Raw genomic sequence first — 23,063 nt, forward strand, 5'->3', positions numbered from 1 at the left:
GTTTATGAAATTACAACATGACAAAAATCATATTTTAGTTATGCCTTCCAAATGTAATCAACATCTCCAAGTTCCTATTAGTAGTAATTAACATTTATTTTACTAAGTTCCAGAGAACATTTCTCAAGTGCCTCATTTAAATAAATTTATTATGGATTTCCACTGGAGATATATTTAATAGCTGTACAGACTAAAGAGCTTGTAGAAGATAAAAATCTAATGAGCCAGCATGGCGAAAGAGCTCAGGATATTGGAAAGGGCCTCAGATGCCCCAGAAAGACTCCCCTCTATCTATGTACTCATAAACCCTGATCTAGACTCCCTTGAACAAAGCTCTAACAGGAAACTGACTGGTGGATTGTGTAATTATCTTGCACAGTGTTTGTTTTGACATTTTGGTTTCATTGTAAGTATTAGAACCATAAAAATAACTTTCATAGCTGGGTGGTGGTGGCACATGCCTTTAATCCCAGCATTCGGCAGGCAGAGGCAGGTGGATCTCTGTGAGTTCGAGGTCAGCCGGGTATAAAGAGCTAGTTCCAGGACAGCTAGGGCTGTTACACAGAGAAACCCTGTCTTGAAAAACAAATAAACAAATAATAATAATAATAATAATAATAATAATAATAACTTTCATGGAGATGTGCAGTAGCTCAAACGGTATTGCTTTCTGTGTACTTTCCTGGAACTGGAATTACAAGTGCAATTAAATGAATCATATAAATATAAAGACAAAAATCACATAAATATCTCATTAAGAAAAAGATTTTTACTGGGCGGTGGTGGCTTATGCCTTTAAGTCCAGTTCTCAAAAGGCAGAGGAAGTTAAATCTCCATGAGTTTGTGACCAGCCTGGACTACAAAGCAAGTTCCAGGATAACCATGGTGGTTACACAGAGAAACCCTGTCTTGAGAAAGAGAGAAAGAGAGGAGTGGGGGGAACAAAAGGACTTTGGACACTCTCAATGTAGAAAAGGTCTTTAACAAACTCAACATACCTCAATGATAAAAGCCCTAGAAAGAACAGACCACATCATAATAAAAGCTATATACGGCAAACCCATACCAACATCATCCTAAATGAAGAAAGACTTGAAGGAATCCTATTATAATCAGAAACAATACAGGACTATCCACTGTCTTCACTCCTTTTCAATACATGCTAGAAAGCACTACCTAGAGCAGTGGTTCTCAACCTTCCTAATGCTGTAACCCTTTAATACAGTTCCTCATGGTAGGGTGCCTCCCAACCATAAAATTATTTCATTACTACTTCATAACTGTAATTTTGCTACTGTTATGAATTGTAAAGTAAATATCTGATATGCAAGATATCTGATATGTGACCCCCTATGAAAGGGGCATTCAATCCTCTTAGGAGGTCATGACCCACAGTTATCACTGTTAGAGCAATAAGACAAGAGAAAGAAATTTAAAAGACACAAATAGGAAAAGAAGCCAAATTATTACACTTATTTGCAGATAGTATATTATACATAAACAATCCGATAAATTCTACCAGAAAACTTCTAGAAATGATCAATAGTTTCAGTTGATACAAAATCAACTTATAATTCTGTATACTAAAAACAAACTGAGAAAATCATAAAAACACTGTCATTCACAATAACCTCAATAAAATAACATATAACATAAGCCTACCCAAGGATGTGAAGGACCTCTACAAAGAGAACTTTAAATCTGAAGAAGGAGCCTGAAGAAGATACTAGATGCAAAGACCCCACCATATTCATAGATTAGTACAATTAATACTGTGTAAAAAGGCCATGCTAAAAAAGCAACTTACAGAGCCAATATAATCGCAATCAATCACAATCCTTATGACATTATTCACAGAAAATTTAAAAAATCCTAAAATTTATATGGAATCACAAAGGACCCAAGATAGCTGAAGCAACCCAGAGCAAAAAGAACAATGCTGGATGGATTACCACACTAGATTTCAAGGTATATTACAAAGCGACACTAATAAACATAGCATGGTACTGACACAAATGCAGGCATGTAAATCAATGAAACAAAATAGAGGACCCAAACACAAGAACACTAATTACAGCCATCTCACAGCTGACAGAAGCCAAAAATACCAACAAGAAAAAAGACAGCATTTCCAACAAATGGTGAACACTGGATGTCTACAAGAATGAAATTAGACCCCTATCTATTACCCTGTACAATAATCGATTCTGAATGGATCAAAGCATGCAGTGCAAAAGAAACCCGAAATGCTGAAACTGCCAGAAGAAAACTTAGGCAGTACCCTACAAGATACAGGGGTAGGGAAGGACTTCCTGAATTGGACTCAATTCACTCAGGAGTTAGGTCAACAACTAACAAATGGAAGCTCTCCCATGAAATTCAAAAGCTTCTGTATAGCAAAGGAATCAAGTAAAGAGTAAGCACACAGAATGGGAGAGATCTTTGTCAATTACATATGAGATAGAAAATTAATATACAAAGAATTCAAAAAACAAGAGTCAAGAAAACAAATAACCCAATTAAAAATGGGCCACAGATCAAAAAGAAATTACAAATTTCTAACCTTACCAATTAGGGAAATATGAATAAAAACCACGCTAAGATTTCATTTCACCCCAGTCAAAACATCTAAGATGAAGAAAATACACGACAACAGATGCTGTTGAGGATGCAGGCAAGAGAAACCCCTTTCACAGGGTGGGACTACAAACTGGACTAGCCACCACAGAACCCATGCGAAGACATCTCACAGAGCTAAAAGAAGGCAGAGCATATGACATACCCAAAGAGAGAAGCAATCCACAAACTCAATGACTAGTGCTCTACAAACTGTCAATGTCATTACAAAAAAAATGCAACATGGGAGATCCTGAAGCAGTCAAGAATAGGAAAAGGGCATTAATGGTCAGACAGGGCAGTTTTGTGGAATTGGTTCTCTACTTCGTTTTTACATGGACTCTGGGGATTGAATTCAGAACACCAGGTTTGTATGAATCTTTACCAATACAGCCATCAAACCAGCCACCAAATAATGAATTCTTGGGGTGATATTTTATATTGGCGATAAGTATATATTTAAATGATTTTAATTGTCAATATTTAATGTGCATATATTTCAAAAGTTAAAGTGAAAAAAACACATCTGAATTTTGATACTGCAGTAACAGTTGTAAGGAAGAAGCATTTCATCAGTAGTGAATTTATAATGGTCATCACCACAAATCTTTCTCTCCCAGCAGAGCTTCCCCATGAATACCAGGTCCTAACACATAATACCATAGGCAGTGTAGTCAAGCTTCTTCCAGTTGATGGGAGCAGCAATGAGGGCATAAATACTCTCTATGAAAAGCACCAGACCGACTGCCCTGAGTAATAAGGAAATGACAAAGCTACTGAGAAAAGGGAACAAATACACACAGAAGAGGTTGTAACCAAGGCAGTCCTTCAAATTGGCCTGTGTACCTAAAGGAAAATACAAACTCTCCCAATATAGTGTCCTTGGTCACTTATCTTCTTTTCTTTATTAAATATTCTTTGAACACCAGCCTTAAAGCCAATCTATATGCAGGGCATACACTCTTGTACATCAGCGTTATCATCACTGTTCTTAAATAAATACTCCCACACATAATGACTCCTGTTGTCAGCTCCATGCAGATAAAATGGTATCACAGCCTTGAGAAGCCACAAAAAGAACAAACACTGGCTGATTCAAGGGTCCAGAATACCAGTAACCATACAAAGCCTTGCTGGCACACAAAGTACAGACAAACACAGCAATGTCTATATTATTATTATATATTATATATATATATTATCCACATTGTTTTCCATAATCGGGGTAGACAGTAAGTTACCTTCTCTTCTAGATCAATATTGTGGCAGCAAAATGCAGCATGTAATGGATGGGGATCTCAGGGAAAATGTTTTTAACAATGAAAATATAAACAAATGGGTGGAAAGTAAGATTATTTTTGCTGTTGTGGCGGGGGTTTTGTTTTTTTTTTAGATAGAGCCTCAAGCAGATAAGGCTAGCCTCAAACTCAATATGTAGTTGACAATGGCCTTGAATTCTTGATCCTCTTGCCTCCATGCCTGGCACAAGAAATGAGATTCAGCAAAATCAAATGATTTTAGGGAAGGTCTTGAAGTGTGAATCAGTGTTGTCACAAAGGGAGTAGCTAGAGGCTGAGTGAAACTCAGTGTGGGGAAAGGCTAACACTATGCAAAGTCCACACCAATGAAGTAGAAAAAGACAAGATCTCCTGAGTAAATTGGGAGCATGGGGAAAAGGACAGAAGGGGAGGGGAACAGAGAAAAAGATATAGCTCCATAAAAACAATAAAAAAAAAAACACCAAAGCACACACCAACACATTTTAGGCAGATGCATTAGGAATTATAATGGAGATGGTGACTTTGGCAGACGTTTATTTTAATAGAGATTGTTCCCCCCTGCTTATTGAGAAATTTAAGAGATGTGTTCAGCTGGGCAGTAGTGGTGCACACCTTTAATCCCAGCACTTGGGAGACAGAGGTAGGCAGATCTCTGTGAGTTCACGGCCAACCTGAGCTACAAGAGCTAGTTCCAGGACAACTAGGGCTGTTACACAGAGAAACCCTGACTCAAAAAACTAAATAGTTGGGTTCATCAAAATCATTTTCTGGGAAGAAAAACAATTAAAACTCACAATGTGGGGAGTTAACATTGTCTGGGCCATAGCAGATCAGAGAATTCTTACAATTGACATCTTCTAGGTGTTACATAATCAGTCTTTAGAAACAAAACTACCTATTAAATTTGCAATGTATGATTCTTGGTGCTGAAGTCTACAGACAAACTAGCGAGTCTTCAGACCTTGAGCTGAATTCCACAGGGGGTGCCCTGGCTTCTGACTCTTGGTTTGTCTTGTCTAAGAGGAAGCAGCTATAACACTGCCCACATTCTGGGGAGCTTCTTCCTTGGCATGATGAGCCTACAGAACTGGCCTCTCTCCCTTAGAAGAGAAGGACTCGAAAGGACTCTAGCATAGGCAGCAGCTCAAAATTGTCAATCCAGCAACATTCCAAAAATCTTTCCAGCCAGGTTAGGATGCAATGTTTGGATAAATGGAAACATGCATTTCCCCAGCAACTGTTTCTGTTCCTGGAGGTGAGGGCGCTGCAGCCAGCATAGAGGCAATCAGGGGCTTCTGCTCCTATATACAGACTACAGGCTCTTTGACTAAGTTCTCTGGGGAAGCAGCCACTTAGTAACAGAGGCCTGTATCAGGACCATTCTCTTCCATTCCCTGACTTCTTCAAAATGCAAGGTTTTTTTTTTTCCCAAAGCTCATCCTTACAGGCCACCAGGTGGAGCCCAATAGTCATATAAAAAAGAGCCCCCTCCTCAGTCTGATCTGCTTTTCTTTGCCTCTTAGGCAAGTACAGCCATGGTTCAGAAAGGGCTTGTAAAAATCTTACTGTGTCATATAACTCGGTCTCCCCCTTAAAGTTTATTTTTAAGAAAATGTGCCCTCGGGAAAGTAAAACACTCATTTTGTGCAAGGGGTGTTGGTGACTGTAGAAAGTTTTTCTGTTTACTTATCTTGTAAACAATGCCTTCATAACATTAATTTCTCCCCTTTGCCTTATCCAGCAGCCTGGTCACCACTGCATTTTTCTGCTAAAATAAATAATTTATATAAAGTAATTTTTACCATGTCATCGATTTATATTTATCTCCTAGAGAAATTCAGTATCTTCAAAACCAAATAGAAGCCAGGTATAGTGGATCATGGCTTTGATTCTAGCACTCAGAAGACAGAAGCAGGTGGATTTCTGTGAGTTAAGGCCAGGTGGTCTACAAAGCAAATTACAGGATGGTCAGGCTAAACAAAACCTCAAAAGATGTATTTGCCTCCATCGGCTGACTATTTGAAGACTGGCCCTTTAAGTGCAAAGCTAGGAGAGAAAAATATTCAAACAGGTCCCACCCAACCTTCTTCTCCACCACACACCACAGCAATAAGAACTTCTTTGGTTGCTTCCATGTTGCTTAACCATTGGCTTTGCTGCCCTCATTGAAATCAGCAAAATTGCAACCCATCCTCCATGTCTCCTTTCAATAGCCTTGAGTTAAATCCAGACAGTCTCAAGTTCAACCATAAGTCTCTCATCTTTACTGCACCTGTACTGACCTATTCGTTTCCCCTCCAAGTCCCCAAACATCTGTTAAATAATCTAAGATATATGTTAATTTGCTCTTGACCAGTTCCTCTCCTATATCCTCAGCCTTCAGTGATGCCAAAAACCACTACTTGCTTCTCACAGTAGCTAATATAAAACTCTTCCATTTCCTTCAAGAATGTCCCTTATATTATTTGAGAAGAAACCATTACAAATCTAGGAGAAAATAAGTATGGTATCTTTGTGCCCACATCATCCTAGATGAGGCTGAGGCAGTGATCTTTGGAGTTTGGGTAGTAGATCTTACAAAAGTCTAAGAAATACCAGCTTGAATACCACTGTGAAAGTTTCAAAAGGGAATGATGATTTAAGAGAGCTGAGGAGTTCCTAAAATTGTAAATCTCATTACATAATTGCAAATCATTCCAGAGAGGAAGCCAATGCAACTCTTTGGTTATTCTGGACAAGAGTCCACTACCAAATATTAAAAGTTCTAAGTATGCTGTGATTTATGACAAAAAGCACTAGTCCCTAAATACCAGCAAGAGCTCACTGAGACTACCTTTGGAGTTTTGACAGAATTACAAGCCTAATAATTCACGAAAGGTGGTAGATATATTGTTAAGAGAAGTCAAGTGAGACTCCTCATGACAATTTAACATCAAGACAGAAAACAATTTGAACAACTATGGGTCTCCAAACTGTAAAGACCTATGAGCTTCCCTTAGGTTGAGTTGCCAAAGTGGCACAGGGGATGCCAGAGAGGCAAGTACAGCACATGGGAGCCAAGATCAACGGCTTCCTTATGATCCTCCCAAAGCTATATTCTATAAATGTTCATATTCTTCAATCCTTTTGTTAAATATCAGCACATCCTAATATTAATATCCTCTATCTGATTTGTATACTTGTTACCACTTATAAACCAGGCATTGATCTTGAGGTCATGGAACTCTGGGCTCCACTCCAAACTCCCCCTCATTCTTCTCATTTCCTAGTCAACCTAGCTGCAGATCTCAAAGTCACCTTCATTTCAACCTACTCACCTGACCAGCCTTATCCTAAGGTATCCTTGATCAAAAGGAGCACATGGTTAAGTGAAGTATCAAATCAGCAACTGCAATCCAAACAGTATCTGAGCTGCAGTGATGAACTGATTAGAAGCTATGAGAATGCCCAGAAGGAGGTTTGGAGTCAGGGAAGACTTTCTGAGTAGCCAACTGAGTTGAATTTAAAAGCTAAGTATTTCACCAAGAGGTAAAGGTCACTGCTAGGAAGTATGTGTGTAAAAGCTTGGCATCATGAGCAGCCACAGTCATCTAGAGAAACAGCAAAGGATAAGGGATCAGTGAAGGCTATGGTAGAAGCCAAGGCTGCTCTTGGAACATTGTGTTGAAACTACTATCAGCATCTACCCTCACTCAAGTCTGAGGCCTGGAAGTTCATCTAAGATGCTTCTACCTTTTCCTTCACACAGAATTTACCTTGTTTCCCCAAAGTTTTTCACTCCTCTTGCCTCCTCCACAGTTCTCCTGTTTCAGGTCTTCTCAGTTCCTCCAGCTTCTTAAGACACCTGTAATATCTGTAACTGTCCCACACGCTCCTTGCTCGCCATTCTAGACTCTCAGTACAAGAGATCTGTTAGCAAAGAGTTTTCTGTCTTCCAAGTAATGATCCTAGATCTCCCTTTCTTCTATCTCCTCCAAACTTTCATTAAAGTATTTTCTTTCTGTGGAAGGGCGTAAGACATGCTGTTTTGTACTCTAGTGGTACCTCAAAAAGACAGGAATTCACTTCTCCTGCTTTCTCCATGTTCCTTCCCAGACAGATGTGTTCACAGAACTATTCATGGAACACAGAAGACTGAACCCCATATCTACGTCAAACAACTACCTAGGAAAACATTTGTCTTAAACTTGGCTAATGCAATTTTCTGCCCCATGAATTCTGTCTTGTAATCCAGACTTCAGTATGTGACCTGCAAACTGGCTATGAATGTTGCTGTACAGGTGTGTATGTGACCTGCATATTGGCCGTGGATGTTGCTGTGCATGTGGATGGCTGTTACACAAAGTAAAGCAGAGGAGCTAGGCTCACAAGTAGAAGGGTGGCTGGTTTGTCAGGGTGCTTGAGAGAAAAACAACATCTTTACTGCTTTATTAGTTATGAGTTTCTCATAATCCTTCATCCCATTTCATACCCAGAGTTTTAGGAGAACCACCAGAGTCTCATAGTAATCCCCATTTTATTTAAATTAGTACAGGTAGGATTCCATTTCTTAGAATCAAGTTATATCGTTGCCATTTCTATCAAAGTCTTCTATCAGTAACAGTTTCCAGAACTGACCCCAGCTTTTTCACCCTGCACTCCTCAGGTGGTATAACACCTTACACAAACTTAAGGCTGTATTCTGAACTAAGTATCCACTAAAGAGAAATATAGGCCGGGCGGTGGTGGCGCATGCCTTTAATCCCAGCACTTGGGAGGCAGAGGCAGGCGGATCTCTGTGAGTTCGAGACCAGCCTGGTCTACAAGAGCTAGCTCCAGGACAGGCTCTAAAACTGCAGAGAAACCCTGTCTCGAAAAACCAAAAAAAAAAAAAAAAAAAAAAAAAAAAACCCCAAAAAAGAGAAATATAACTTTGGACTTGAGTAATTAGTAACAATTTCACATGCAAAAAAAAGCTTAAGACTGTTCAGAGGGAAAGATGCAGGCACAGGGAAGAAATTCAAAAGGAAGCCACTTTAGCTGATTGGGTTTTCAGGGCACTGTTTATGTGGAAGCTGACCATACATTCCCACCCACTGCAACTACTACCTCATGCTCCTTGTCAAAGCCTGGCAAAGATGAGGAAGGAAACCTAGGCCACTGTAGCACATCATGTGCAGACTGGAAAACAGTGACCTCAGTTCCTAAAGATCAGTAACTGATAGCCAGAACAAAACGTCAAGGGACCACCAACAGCTCAACAGCTGCAGCCCTCAGCCTCCGGGCAACAGACGGCATCTGAGAACTTCATTATGAAAAGCTGTTGTGCTTTATTTTTTTAAGTAAATTTTATCTTCTCAGAAAGAATTTTGATTTCACAGTTTTAGGAAATAGAATTTGAATGTCTTTATAATACAAATATAAACAGAAATCATAGATTTTCATCTAAATATTCAAGCTTTACTTTGGAAGTTATATATAACACATAATTATCATTTTAGAATATTCTTTCTTTAGAATCAGTGAATATACTTGCTGTTTCCATGGACTGAATCCCTTTGTGGCTGCTGCTGCTGCTGCTGCTATATAAACTTGAGCCAAGGGTTTCTGATGAGATAAGGGCTCAGCTGTGCATGAAAAATATATAAGGTCCTTCAGAAACTCACACCAGGAAGATTTCCTGACTACACCCTTAGACTTGAATACTTAGGAAATGGCCCAATCAAGCTTGCACAATGGGATATGGTAGAAAGGCAGATAAAAGACAGCTGAATTTCCTGCTTTGACACGGGAGTCATCCCCTGTCACTGCCCAACAGAGTATGGCAACACAGGGGCAGGTGGCACAACCGTCATCAGGCCGCTTGATTTGATGGTGAGAAACAGGCGAGTCTGTGAGGAGGGCTATTTGGAACTCAAGAGGTTAGATAACAAGTTAGGCTTTAAAAATGATGACCCTATAACCACGTACTAGACAGCAGACAAGAAAGCACAATAGTTCTCAAGCAGCTCTGAGGCCATGGAAATTACTCCAATCTTCACATAACTGCAAAAGGGGCATGGGATGGTATTTCTTAAACTGCATCAGTATGACACATAGATAGAAGATGATAGATAGATAGATGATAGATAGATAGACAGATAGATAGATGATAGATAGATAGATGATAGATAGATAGATAGATAGAGAGAAGATGATAGATTTCATTTTGTTTAGTTGACGACGAACTAGGTACATACAAGTAGAATAAATCTAATAAAAGTATGAGATGGTAGCCAGTGCCCCAAAGATCATTCATTCACCATAGGCTCTGATAAGCACAGGGCATCTCTAGGAGGATCTTAGACAAGTTGAATAACCATTAAACTGGACTACATGTAAATGTCCAAACATACTCCTCTACATTCTGTACTTATATTTAATTTTCATGATGCAAAAACTAGACACCATTATAAAGGGTAAAAAATATAGCTAACACATTACTTTTCTTTCAAAATGAATACTAGCTATAAAAAGAAATAGGTATGGCATTACTGAGGGAGCTAGGTTCAGCAGATTCTTCAAACAAAATAAAATGGCAGTCATTAATAGTCTAAGGGGTAATTCTGCCTGCAATGTCATATATGAATCTTTGGCATTACTCAAATTGAAGACCATTATGAGCATCAATAAGCAAATATGTCTTCATGTTCATATTAAAGCAAAGAAGGCAGAAATTACTTGAATATGGTGGAAATTTTCATATTTTAACATGAGGTCTGAAAGTAGAAGGCTGGCTACTCTGTTCAGTACAAGAACTTATCTGCAGTATACATGTCCCCATGATAGTTATCATATAACAGGAAGAGGTTCAGAATATATTTATATTTTATGCCAAAAGCAATGGTATTTGCCTGGTAATTCAAGCAATCTATAGGCTACTGAAGGGCAATTTCTAAAAGTTCAGGACCAAACTGCACCAGTACCAAGGCTTTAGGAAAAAAGGTAGACCTGAAGTACATAAGCTGCTCACCTAAAGCCCGCCCACACTGACTTCTTGCTGTGCCCTGCGGGTTTTCTGTCAAAGAGCACCTACCCCAGGGCAAAGTTACAGTCCTCCTTCCAGTCTATGATGCGGCAGATGAATAGTGTGTTGGCATAATCTCTAGACCGGGTCATGAAGTCCTGGGGACAGTCCTTGAGAGGTACATAAATTCTAGGCACTCGGTGGTCTGAAGGGGAAAACAGGGCGTATTTCTTAAACAGGTCACTGTTCTTATCAGCCAAGAGTTTGAGGATGCCAGTTGCTGCGCGGGAATGCTTTTTCTCCAAGATGTAAACCACCTGAAAACACCAAAGACAAAGTCATTGCTTCTCTATGTGAAAGTCAATCAGAAAATCAACAGGACGTTATCAGATTAACCAGATGGACCTAGCTGCACCGGGAGGTCACCATGAAGTGGCTCTCTGTGATACTCTGTAACTAGGTGATCTATATGTAAGTATTAGATGTGGGGAGGGGGGAACCTATGGACTAGATGGATAAATTAGATGAAAATTCTTTTAATAACCATGCCCTATGTCTTGTAAGGTATGTGTAGCCCAGCAGGGTAGATAGCTTCAAGTTTCAGCTCCACATTATACTTTGCCCACATTAATACCAGAAAGAGCAATTGTTTTCTTTAAAAATGTTACTGAACATAAAAAATTACTGTTCTCAATTGGGATATAACTTATATTTCCTTGCTGAAATCTCCTGTTTTCTTAAATATGTCCAAAGAATGTGTAATATGTGGTGAAAATCTTTTTTAAATTGTTTTTATTGTTTTATTTTTCTCTGCTCCCCTCCATACCTTCCCCTTCCCCTTCTACCCTCTCCCATGATATCCATGCTCCCAATTTACTCTGGAGGTCTTGTCTTTTTCTACTTCCCATGTAGATTTGGTCCATGTATGTCTCTCTTAGGGTCCTCATTATTGTCTAGATTCTCTGGGGTTGTGAATTGTAAACTGTTTTTTTTTCTTTTTCCTTTATGTCTAAAAGCTATTTATGAGTGAGTACATATTGTATTTGCCTTTCTGGGTCTGGGTTACCTCACTCAATATGAAGTTTTCTAGATGCATCCATTTGCCTGCAAATTTCAAGATGTCATTATTTCTTTCCACTGTGTAGTACTCCATTGTATGAATATACCACATTTTCTTTATCTACCCTTGGGTTAAAGAGTATTTAGGTTGTTTCCAGGTTCTGGCTATGACAAATAATGCTGCTTTGGACATAGTTGAGCACATGTCCTTGTGGTATGATTAAGCATCCTTTGGGTATATACCCAACAGTAGTATTGCTGGGTCTTGAGGTAGGTTGTTTCCAGATTTTCTGAGAAATCACCATACTGATATCCAAAGTGGCTGTACCAGTTTGCACTCCCACCAGCAATGGAGAAGTGTTCCCTTTACTTCACATCCTCTCCAGCACAAGCTGTCATCAGTGTTTTAGATCTTGGCTATTCTGATAGGTATAAAATGGAATCTCAGAGTTGTTTTGATTTGCATTTCTCTGATGGCTAAGGATGTTGGCTAAGGATGTTCCTTAAGTATCTTTCAGTCATTTTCGATCCATCTGTTGAGAGTTCTCTGTTTAGGTCTGTACCCCATTTTCTTATTGGATTATTGCTCTTTTGATGACCAATTTCTTGAGTTCTTTGTATATTTTGAAGATCAGTCCTCTAGCCGATCTGGGGTTGGTGAAGATCTTTTCCCATTCTGTAGGCTGCCTTGAGGAAAATATGAGCCTCACTTTGACCTAAGATCAGAGTGGGAACTTACCTCTAGTTCCATCAAGGTTATTGTGCTTCTTCAAACAAAAGTCCCATGCAGATTTAGATCAGAGAGTTCTGCTCTCTCGAGGGTGTTGACAATAGTCAGATCTTGTATTCCAGGAATAGAGAAGTAAATATGTTTCAACCTCAAACAAAAGTCTGTGGATCAAATTAAGTTCCAGTTCCTTTAAGAAGATGGCTTTGGATTCCACCCAGGGAGTGGTTTACCTACAGAATACTTTGGTCTAGGGTGTGAATGTGATTTCTTTTGTTCTAGCAACAGACTGTTTAACTACAGAAGTATCCCAGGACCTTCAATCGGTGTGTTCATTTCCTTGTATCATGTTAATGCAGTTTTTTGTCTTACTCCTACCTTTTGGGGTCAGGGATATTCAAAGCAGTTGGAAACTAAACGTGGGTGAATTCCAGTACTCACTGGAACTCCCTCCCAATACTATCTTATGTTTCTCTGTTTTATTATTTTCTTTCATGCCTTCATATTCTTTACTATATTTCTAAATCCCCATGCCTTTTACCCTGGCGTGAGTTACTTTTGTTGAGGCTGGTCCCTGACAAAGGGCAGCCCAACGTGGGGCAGACTCTGACACTGCCATTTTGTCTTGTTGACCGTGTCCTTTGCTTTACAGAAGCTTCTCAGTTTCAGGAGGTCCCATTTATTAATTGTTTCTCTCAGTGTCTGGGGTTATATTTAGAAAGAGGTCTCCTGTGCGAATGCATTCAAGTGTACTTCCCACTTTATCTTCTTTGAGGTTTATGTGGTTAGTTTTACATTGAGGTCTTTGACCCATTTGGACTTCAGTCCAAATATGGATCTATTTTCAATCTTCTACCTGTTGATATCCAGTTATGCCAGCATCATTTGTTGAAGATGTTTTCTTTTTTCCATTTTATATTTTTTGCTTCTTTGTCAAAAATCAGGTGTTCAAAGGTGTGTGGATTAATATCCAGATCTTAGATTTGATTCCATTGGTCCTCCTGTCTGTTTTATGCTGTGGTACTGTAGCTCTGTAGTCGAGTTTGAAGTCAAGGATTGTGATGCCTCCAGAAGTTCCTTTATTATACAGGATTGTTTTGGCTCTCCTAGGTTTTTTGCTTTTCCACGTGAAGTTGAGTATTGTTCTTTTGAGGTCTTTGAAGAATTTCACTGGGATTTTGATGGGGATTGCATTAAATCTGTAGATTGCTTTTGGTAAGATTGTCATTTTACTTTGTTAATTATACCTACCAAGAGCATAGGCGGTCTTTCCATTTTCTGGTGTCTTCTCCAATTTCTTTCTTCAAAGATTTAAAGTTCTTGTCATACAAGTCTTTCAGTTGTTTGGTTAGAGTTACTCCAAAACATTTTATGTTCTTTGTGGTTATCATGAAACGTCATGTTTCTCTGATTTCTTTTGCAGCCCATTTATCATCTGTGTAAAGAAGGGCTACTGATTTTTTTTTTTTTTACTTAATCTTGTATTCTGCTACATTACTGACAGTGTTTATGAGCTGTAAAAGTTCCTTGATAGAATTTCTGGGATCTCTTATGTAAACTATCATACCATCAGCAAATAGTGAGACGTTGACTTCTTTTCTGACTTGTATCCCTTGATCTCCTTTTGTTGTCTTATTGCTCTAACTAGAATTTCAAGTACTATATTAAATAGATATGGAGAGAGTAGACAACTCTGTCTTGTTCCTGATCTCAGTGGGATCACTTCAAGTTTCTATTTAGTTTGATGTTGGTTGCTGACATGCTATATTTTGCCTTTATTATTAGACAAGGTATGTTCCTTGTGTTGTTGGATTTTGTCGAAGGCTTTTTCAGCATCTAATAATCATGTGGTTTATTTTTTAGTTTGTTTATATGGTAACAGATGTTGAACCATTCCTGTATCTCTGGGATGAAGCCTACTTGGTCATAGTGGATGACTTTTCTGATGTGTTCTTGGATTCAGTTTGCGAGTATTTTATTGAGTATTTCTGCATCAATATTTATGAGGGAGATTGGTCTGTAATTCTCGTTCTTGGTAATGTCTTTGTGTGGTTTGAGTATCAGGGTAATTGCAGCCTTGTAAAAAGAGTTTGGCAATGTTCCTTCTGTTTCTATTATGTGAAAGAATTTGAGGAGTATTGGTATTAGTTCTTTGAAAACCTTGTAGAATTCTGCACTGAAAGCATCTGATCCTGAGCTTTTCCCCCCCTTTGGTTGGGAGATTTTTTGATGACTGCTTCTATTTCTTTAGTGGTTATCAGTCTATTTAATTTGCTTATCTCATCTTGATTTAATTTTGGTAAGTGATATTTATCCAGAAAATTGTCCATTTTCTTTAAGTTTTCCAATTTTGTGAAGTACAGATTTTTGAAGCATGACCTGGTGATTCTTTGTTGTTGTGTCCCTCTTTTTGTTTCTGATTTTTTTATTTGGATATTCTCTCTCTGCCTTTTGGTGAGTTTGGATAAAGGTTCGTCTGTTTTGTTGATTTTCTTGGAGAACCAACTCTTTGTCTCATTGAGTCCATGTATTGTTTTCTTTGTTTCTATTTTGTTGATTTTGAAAGACCCAGCTAAATCCAGACCCATCTAGCTGGAAGAGAAGAGCCAAAAATCTAGGTTAGCCGGTTCAGTGACTCTGTTTCAGGAACTAGCTGAAGATAAAGTTAGATTATAATCTTGAGAATAATCTTGAGAAACAGAGAGTTACCCCCTTGTGATTATCACTGATATTTTCGGAATGTTTCAATGATCACTGGTATTTTTGGAATTTTCCAATGACGCCCTCCTTGCCCCTTTGGATTACTGGGTTGTGGTTTCTTCCCTTAAATACCCCTTCTCCCAGCTACTCAGGGTCGAACTCTTCCACTGTGCAGGATGTGAGTTTTGGCCCCAGTGCACTGGTCCCTGTCCTATCAATAAACCTCGTTTGATTGCAGCAAGGACGGTCTCTTGTGAGTTCCCTGGGGGGTCGTGTTATCCTGAGACTTGAGTGACAGTCTCCCCACTCTGGAGGTCTTTCAATTTCAGCTCTCAATTTGATTATTTCCTGCCACCTAGTCTTTCTGGGTGAGTTTGCTTCTTTTTGTTTTAGAGTTTTCAGGTGTTCTGTTAACTCACTGGTGTGGTAATTTTCCAGCTTCTTTATGTAGGCATTTAGTATAATGAACTTCCCTCTTAACACTGCTTTCATTGTGTTCCATAAATTTGAATATGTTGTGGGGTCACTTTCATTGAATTTTAGTCTTTAATTTCTTTATTTCTTCCTTGAAACCATTGGTGATTCGGGTGAGCACTGTTTAATTTCTATGTGTTTGTGGGCTTTCTGGAATTAGTGTTGATGTTGAATTCTAATTTTAAGCCATGGTGATCTGATAAGATACATGAGGTTATTCTAATTTTTTGTATCTGTTGAGGTTTGTTTTGTTACCTAGTATGTGTTCAGCTTTTGAGAAGGTTCCATGAGGTGCTGTGAAGGTATATTCTTTTATGTTTGGATGGAATGTTCTATAGATGTCGGATAAGTCCATTTGAGTCATAACATCTGTTAGTTCCCTTATATCTCTGTTAATTTTCTGATTGTCATACCTTTCCAGTGGTGAGAGTGGGGTGTTGAAGTCTCCCACTATTAGTGTGTGGGGCTTAATGTGTGATTTAAGCTTTAGTAGTGTTTCTTTTACATATAAGGATGACCTTGTATTTGGGGCATAGATATTCAGTATTGAGATTTTCTCTTGATGGATTTTTTTCCTGTGACTAATATGAAATGTCCTTTTTCTCCTTTGATTGATTTTAGTTTGAAGTCTATTTTGTAAGATATTAGGATAGCTACACCATCTTGTTTCTTAGGTACATTTGATTGAAAAAACTTTTTCCCAGCCCTTTACTCTGAGGCAATGTCTGTCTTTGAGATTGAGGTATATTTCTTGTATGCAGCAGAATGATGGATTCTGTTTTCGTATCCAATCTGTTAGTGGTGTCTTTTTATAGGTGAGTTAAGTCCATTTATATCAAGAGATATTAATGACCAGTGATTGCTATTATTATTACTATTATCCTGTTATTTTAGTTTTCATTGTTAGTGATGCTATTGTGTGTGTTTTTCCCTTTTTAGAATTTGCTGCTGTGAGATCATCTATTGTATGTGTTTTTGTGGATGTAGCTAAATTTCTTCGGTTGGAGTTTTCCTTCTATTACTTTGTGTAGGGCTGGGTTTATGGCTAGGTATTGGCTAAATCTGGTTCTGTCATGAAATATCTTGTTTTGTCTGTCTATGTTGTCTGAAAGTTTCACTGGGCACAGTAGTCTGGGCTGGTATCCGTGGTCTCTTAATGTCTGTGTAGCACTTGACCAGGACCTTCTGGCTTTCATTGTTTCCATTGAGAAGTCAGGTGTAGTTCTGATAGGTCTGTCTTTACATGTTGGCCTTTTTTCTTTGCAGCTCTTAATATTCTCTATTTATTCTGTATGTTTAGTGTTTTGATTATTACATGGCATGGGGACTTTTTTTGATTCAGTCTATTTGGTGTTCTGTAAGCTTCTTGTATTTTCATGGGCATATCTTTCTTTAGGTTGGGAAAGCTTTTTTCTATGATTTTGTTGAATATATTTTCTGTGCTTTTGAAGTGGACTTTTCTCCTTCTATCCTTATTATTCTTAGGTTTGATCTTTTCATGCTGCCCCATATTTCGTGAATATTTTGTTAAGTTTTTGTTACATTTAATGTTTACTTCGGTGAATCTTGTTTTCCTCTATCGTGTCTTCAAAGTTTGAGATTCTTTCTTCCATCTCTTGTATTCTGCTGTTTATGTTTGCATTTGTGGTTCCTGACCATTTTCCCATATTTTCCACTTCCAAAATTCCCTCGGTTTATGTTTTCTTTATTGTCTGTATTTCAATTTTCATGTCTTGAATCATTTCCTTCACCTGTTTGATTATTTTTTCTTGGTTTTCTTTAAGGGATTTGTTGATATCTTCCAATTTTTTGTCTTTTCCTCCATTTCTTTGAGATAATTTTTCATTTCCTCTTTAAGGGCCTCATACATTCTCCTAAAGTTATTTTTTTAGGAGAATGTTAAAGTTATTTTCTTCTGCTTCATCTGTATTGTGGTGCTCTAGTCTTGCCTGTTAAAGAGCCACTAGTTTTTGATGGAGCTGTATTGCTCTTTGTGGTGTTAAGTGTGTTCCTATCTTGTCTGACCATTTTTCCCCTGAACAGTTGGGGCTGTGTCTCTGGTGATCACTCTTCCAGGTGCCAGAGGATCCAAGGCTCACATGGTTGCTCCTCATGGTGGATTCTGGACCATGGTTCCGGTCACCCCAGAGGTAGCTCGGCATTCTTAGAGGTCACTTGGTACTCCTAGAAGGCTTTTGGGCCTGCTCCAACAGAGGTTGCTTGTTTAGACCTGCTCCTGAGGAGTTCACTGGCTCGGGCTTGCCCCCACAGAGGTCAGAGGTCAGAGGTCACTGACTCAGGCCTGCTCCCATAAAGATCACCTGGCTTGGGTCTGCTCCTGAAGATGTCCCTGGCTCAGGCCTGTTCCTGTGGAGGTTGCTGGCCTGGCTGTTGAAAATCTTTATTGGAGCCGGGCGGTGGTGGCGCACGCCTTTAATCCCAGCACTTGGGAGGCAGACATAAGCGGATCTCCATGAGTTCAAGACCAGCCTGGTCTACAAGAGCTAGTTCCAGAATATGCTCCAAAGCTACAGAGAAACCCTGTCTCAAAAAAAAAACCCCACACAAATACACATAAAATAAACAAATTTAAAAAAGGAAGGAAGGAAGGAAGGAAGGAAGGAAGGAAGGAAGGAAGGAAGGAAGGAAGGAAGGAAGGGAGGGAAAGAAAATCTTTATTGGTCTCTTGTTGGACAACCCAGTATCTTGAGGCTGGTATCAACTGAACATCTTTTCTCATTTAATACAACTGTTTTGGCTCTTGGTATAGTTCTTAAGGAGTCTCTATTGTATTTTAGACCTTTTGGCTATCACCTTAAGAGACTCTGAGTCCTACTCAAACCTCTCACAGACAGGCAGAAATCTTATTGAATTTTAGCACAATTTAGTTTATTGGAACACTTCAGTTCTAATGATAACTCCGTTTTCAATATTATTTTGATATGTTTTGTTTTATACAGTAACACTGAACTTTGGTTGCTGTCTACTACTTTTTTCTGTGAGGTAAAAGGGAATCTCCCAGGTTAGACCACCTGGAAGCATGAAAGGACTATCTCCAGCTTTCAAGGACAGAGTCTTCCAATTTGGAGTATTTTATTACAGCAGTATCACCCTCACTGGGACTACCTGGCTGCTCAGCATCTCTAAGTACAAGAAAGGAATCCCCAGGTCATAGAGATCATAAGTCTATTGAGGAAGGGTCTTATAGGCCAATGGTCAAGTTCTCTAGATGAGGAGAAGGGAGCTTTCCATGTCAAGCTACTTACTGAGATAAAACCCTTTTCACTGTGGTCTCCAGCACCTGGTACCTCTAAGTTAAAAGGGGGAATTTCCAGCCCTAGGAGAAAAGGCTTCCTGAGCCTAGTGCTTCTTGTCATGTGATCTCTTGAGTTGGAGCCAGTCAGATGCCTGCTGTCTCTTGGTAGGGAGAGGAATTAGGAGCTTGAGGTGAAAGGAGAGCCCTTGCCCCTAGCCATTTACTATCCAGGACTCCTAGCCAATTTCTTTTGCAAGTGCTGCCAGGATTGCCTGGTATTTCTGGAGAGTTTCATGTCAGACATGGACTCCCCCTGGCCCATCTCCTATTGTTGGGCTGGATTCAGAAGCACAGAATATTTCACCCTCTGACTGGGAGGCTGTGAGGTCTCTACCACTATTTACTTTCTTATTTCTAGGGTTCCTAACTGGTTCATGAACCCATTTCTATTAATTTGTATCACTACCAGCCTGTGAACTACCGGAAAGGTTCTGAACAGCTTTCTCCGTTGGCAGCTACATGGTGTCTCTCTGACTCTGCCCATTCTCTATATATATATCTCTTCCAGTCTGGCTATATTTTGCCCTGTCATAGGCCAAAGCAGCTTCAGAAGGACATTTCACATCAGGTTCATTCTCCCTTTCTTGCCCTCCTCTGATAATCTCTCACTATATTCTTTCCCAGATTTATAGTTGTTTAGTAAGAGGAAAAAAAAAAAAAAAAAAACAAGTTCATGCCATCATATCTGAACTGAAATCCCTTGATTTTCCATTTAATTTTTGACACTTCTAAAGAATAGATAGCACCAGTGCATTACACATTATGTACACAATGTCAGTTGCCCCGGGAATGGCTCTAACTCCACATAATTTTGCACGTACATGCTATTTTTCCTCATAACTTTAGACCCAATTCATTATGAAACATTATCCAAGAGAGAAGGGAAGAGATAAGCATGGGTAAAGGGTGGCAGGAAATTACAGACAGAAGTTTCATGAACAGAAGCTACCTCTACCCAGCTCTCACTGCAATCATAGAGGACCATGGCTCAGTGCAGTCAGAGTTTAATTTTTTCAAGAGAAGCAAAAAGCATAATTTTTACATAAATATTCTTTGTTTAATATAAGCCATGAAGTAAAAAATTTAAATACTGCACAGGTGAAACAAAAAGGTATAGCTTTGCCACATGTATATTATGTATAATGTATAAATATGTGTGCATATATACACATAAATGTATATATACAATACATGGCTGATATGGAGTGATATTTTAGACAGCCTTCACGCCAAAAACACGGGAGACAACCAAAGAACTGTGAGAAGAGGAAGACAAACTGGATCCAGCACCCAGGCCACCCAGTCATAATAGCAATACCTACCTAGTATGTCTTAACAGAGTTATCCCTAAGAATGCTTAGTGAGATGAAGCTCCAGGTAACTCTATGAGCAACAGCAGGATACATATAGTCTAACAACGTACAAACTCCTCATGTTGACAGACAGGAGTGTGATTATGTGACTCCCAGAGTGAACACTGATGGATGTCCTGGTACAGGCAGTCTCACACTATGGTTTTACTTTATCTCTTGTACTTACAGCATGTGTGCGACCAAGAGCAAGAGTCAACTTTGTTTGCTCCTATACCCAAAATGCCACTAACATCCCAAATCATTGAATAAATACATACTCATATGCTTATAGTTACAAAAGTCCTATTCACTTGCCCTAATTTATGGGTTCTACTGACTTTCTGATTAACCGAGCAACCACAGTTCTGATGAGCATCCCAAGAGACAAGTAGAAAAAATTTTAGGAAATGACCTTTGCTGATTTCTGCAGTGACTTCTCAGGTAAGGCTCTTGTGTCCTGTGACATGGGGGTGTTCTCATCTTTTGTAACTGGAGCACTAGAATCTTCTCTTCCTAAGTCAGAGAGAAAAAAAGAAAAAAGGAACCAGTTAGCTGCATATCCATTGGGTACACAGAGATCTGTAAATTTATATTAAAAAGTTTCTTGGCGGCCAAGTACTCCATACCATTCCTTTTACAAAAGAGGACTGTGCATAGAAATTGGGCCATTTGGATAAGTTAAATCATGTTGCATCTGTGTTCACACTAAACACCTGGTCTTAGCAGGGTACATTTGATCTACTTAACATTACTAACATACTAAACATCTAATTAACAATTAACAGGGGTCTATAATCAATTTACAGGGAGCTAAGAAAGACTTGTACATCAAGACATTTCCAAGGCCCAAATAAAAAACATAACTCCTTTTCATGATTGGCAGCCTCTTCTGGGCAGGTCTGGAAACACTGCTGTGGTCTCAAACTCAGAATGATCAACTGTGTGTTTCTATCTCTGCTGAAATCCTCATGCCATAGTGCTACTGAATGCAGGATTTTCAGTCTTCCAGAAAGAAAAAAACAAACTTTCCCATGGTAAACGGCCTCTCTATCAGTAAAAGAAAGATAATCACCCAAGACTATCTTTTATCTTAGAGCAATAACACAGGATGCAAATAAATAGATAAATAAATAAGGTCACCAGATGCTTCCAGGACATTTTTAAAAAATAATCTGAAAGCATACACACACACACACACACACACACACACACACACATACACACAAGAGGGCTGATTTCTTTTGTTACATGACATACCTTTCCAGTTTTCTGTTAATCTGTTTTTTACAGATTAACACAATTCATTGAAAAAAAAAAAACAGAAGACAAAATTATAATTAGACACTACTTAGATATCTGATATTTAAGGATTTGGCCTTAAAAAGTTAGCAACCAAGTCAGAGTGGTGAAAAAACTGATTTTCTTTTCTCTCATTATGTTGTCTTTTTTTTCTTGGTAAGTAGCTGAGGCTAACCTTGAACGTTTAATCTTTTGTTCAACCTCCTGGGGGTTGGGATTAAAAGCTGTGTAACCATACTCATCTGAAACCAGTTTTTCCATGACAGCCCAAATCCCGGGTTTCTCGGGTGAAAACAGACAGCCCCATCTTAAAGTGACTATCACTTCAAGTTCCATGCTGACAACAGCATGTCTGCCATTCCAGAAGTTATATCAGATTACATGTAAAATGAAAGGCCAAGAAGGAAGTAGGCCCATGACTTACTTCCATCATACCTGAAGACAACCTTTCCAGGTTCTCTATTCAAAAGGTCATTATGGGAAAAATAAAGCTTTGTTCAAAGTTACATTCAAATAATTTACATAGATGTTTACAGTGCTGCAGGTGACAATCACGGACATATAAATCATTAAAAATGAAACACAAACTAAGTTGGAAAAGTGATTTCCCTTAACATATTGGCAGCAATTAAGTCTCACTCCACTGAACAGTAAAGATGCCAGTTTAATGAAAGATAATGCACTGCTTAATCTGAAGTCACTTGTTAATTTGTTTATTTGAGATATATATTTATTGAGTACTTGGTATTGAGGATTCCATTTTTAGTAAGAGAAATATGTTCTAAAACCTGAAGAAACTTACATACATGAATGTGGAAATGGTCTTAGTAAGTAATCACTCTGTAAATATAAATGATAAATTGTGACAATTCTAAGGAAAACAGTCTGAAAAGGGAAGGAAAGGGAAATATGGTTTAGAGGTTAGGCAAAGGCTTGTAAAGAAATAACATCTATATCAAGACACAGGATGGTGTGTGCAGGAGTAACAAAGGGTATGAGGAATGGCAAATGAAGAAAGGGTAGAAGCAGGAAGTTCTTCATATATGACCTTGACTATTGTCAAGGACCAGAAAGTAAATCAGAAGGCAGAGGCAAGAATGGGTTATGCATAGATGAGAATGAGGAACAACAGGAGTAAAATCAGGTTGGAACTTGCAGGACACATGACTCCTGAATTTAAGCCTGGAAACAACAGGAGTCTGGGTGCAAGGGTTGCACAGCTAAGGGCACGATCAGAGCAGACTGGGAGTGGGTA

At 38.8% G+C, this 23,063-nt stretch overlaps 1 protein-coding gene across 6 annotated transcripts in view; it reads right to left on the reverse strand.

Moving 5' to 3' along the window:
• Positions 1-23,063, reverse strand: part of Dis3l2 (DIS3 like 3'-5' exoribonuclease 2) — a 363,987-nt gene that overhangs the window by 186,232 nt on the left and 154,692 nt on the right. For all 6 annotated transcript variants that reach the window (XM_038339065.2, XM_038339064.1, XM_038339061.2 and 3 more), the window contains 2 exons: positions 20,922-21,022; positions 10,951-11,198 (listed from right to left, as the gene is read on the reverse strand). In XM_038339065.2, coding sequence (XP_038194993.1) covers positions 10,951-11,198; positions 20,922-21,022 — 349 coding nt within the window. The remainder of the gene's footprint in view (positions 1-10,950; positions 11,199-20,921; positions 21,023-23,063) is intronic.

Source organism: Arvicola amphibius, chromosome 8 (genome assembly GCF_903992535.2).
Source record: "Arvicola amphibius chromosome 8, mArvAmp1.2, whole genome shotgun sequence".
Lineage (NCBI taxonomy): Eukaryota > Metazoa > Chordata > Mammalia > Rodentia > Cricetidae > Arvicola > Arvicola amphibius.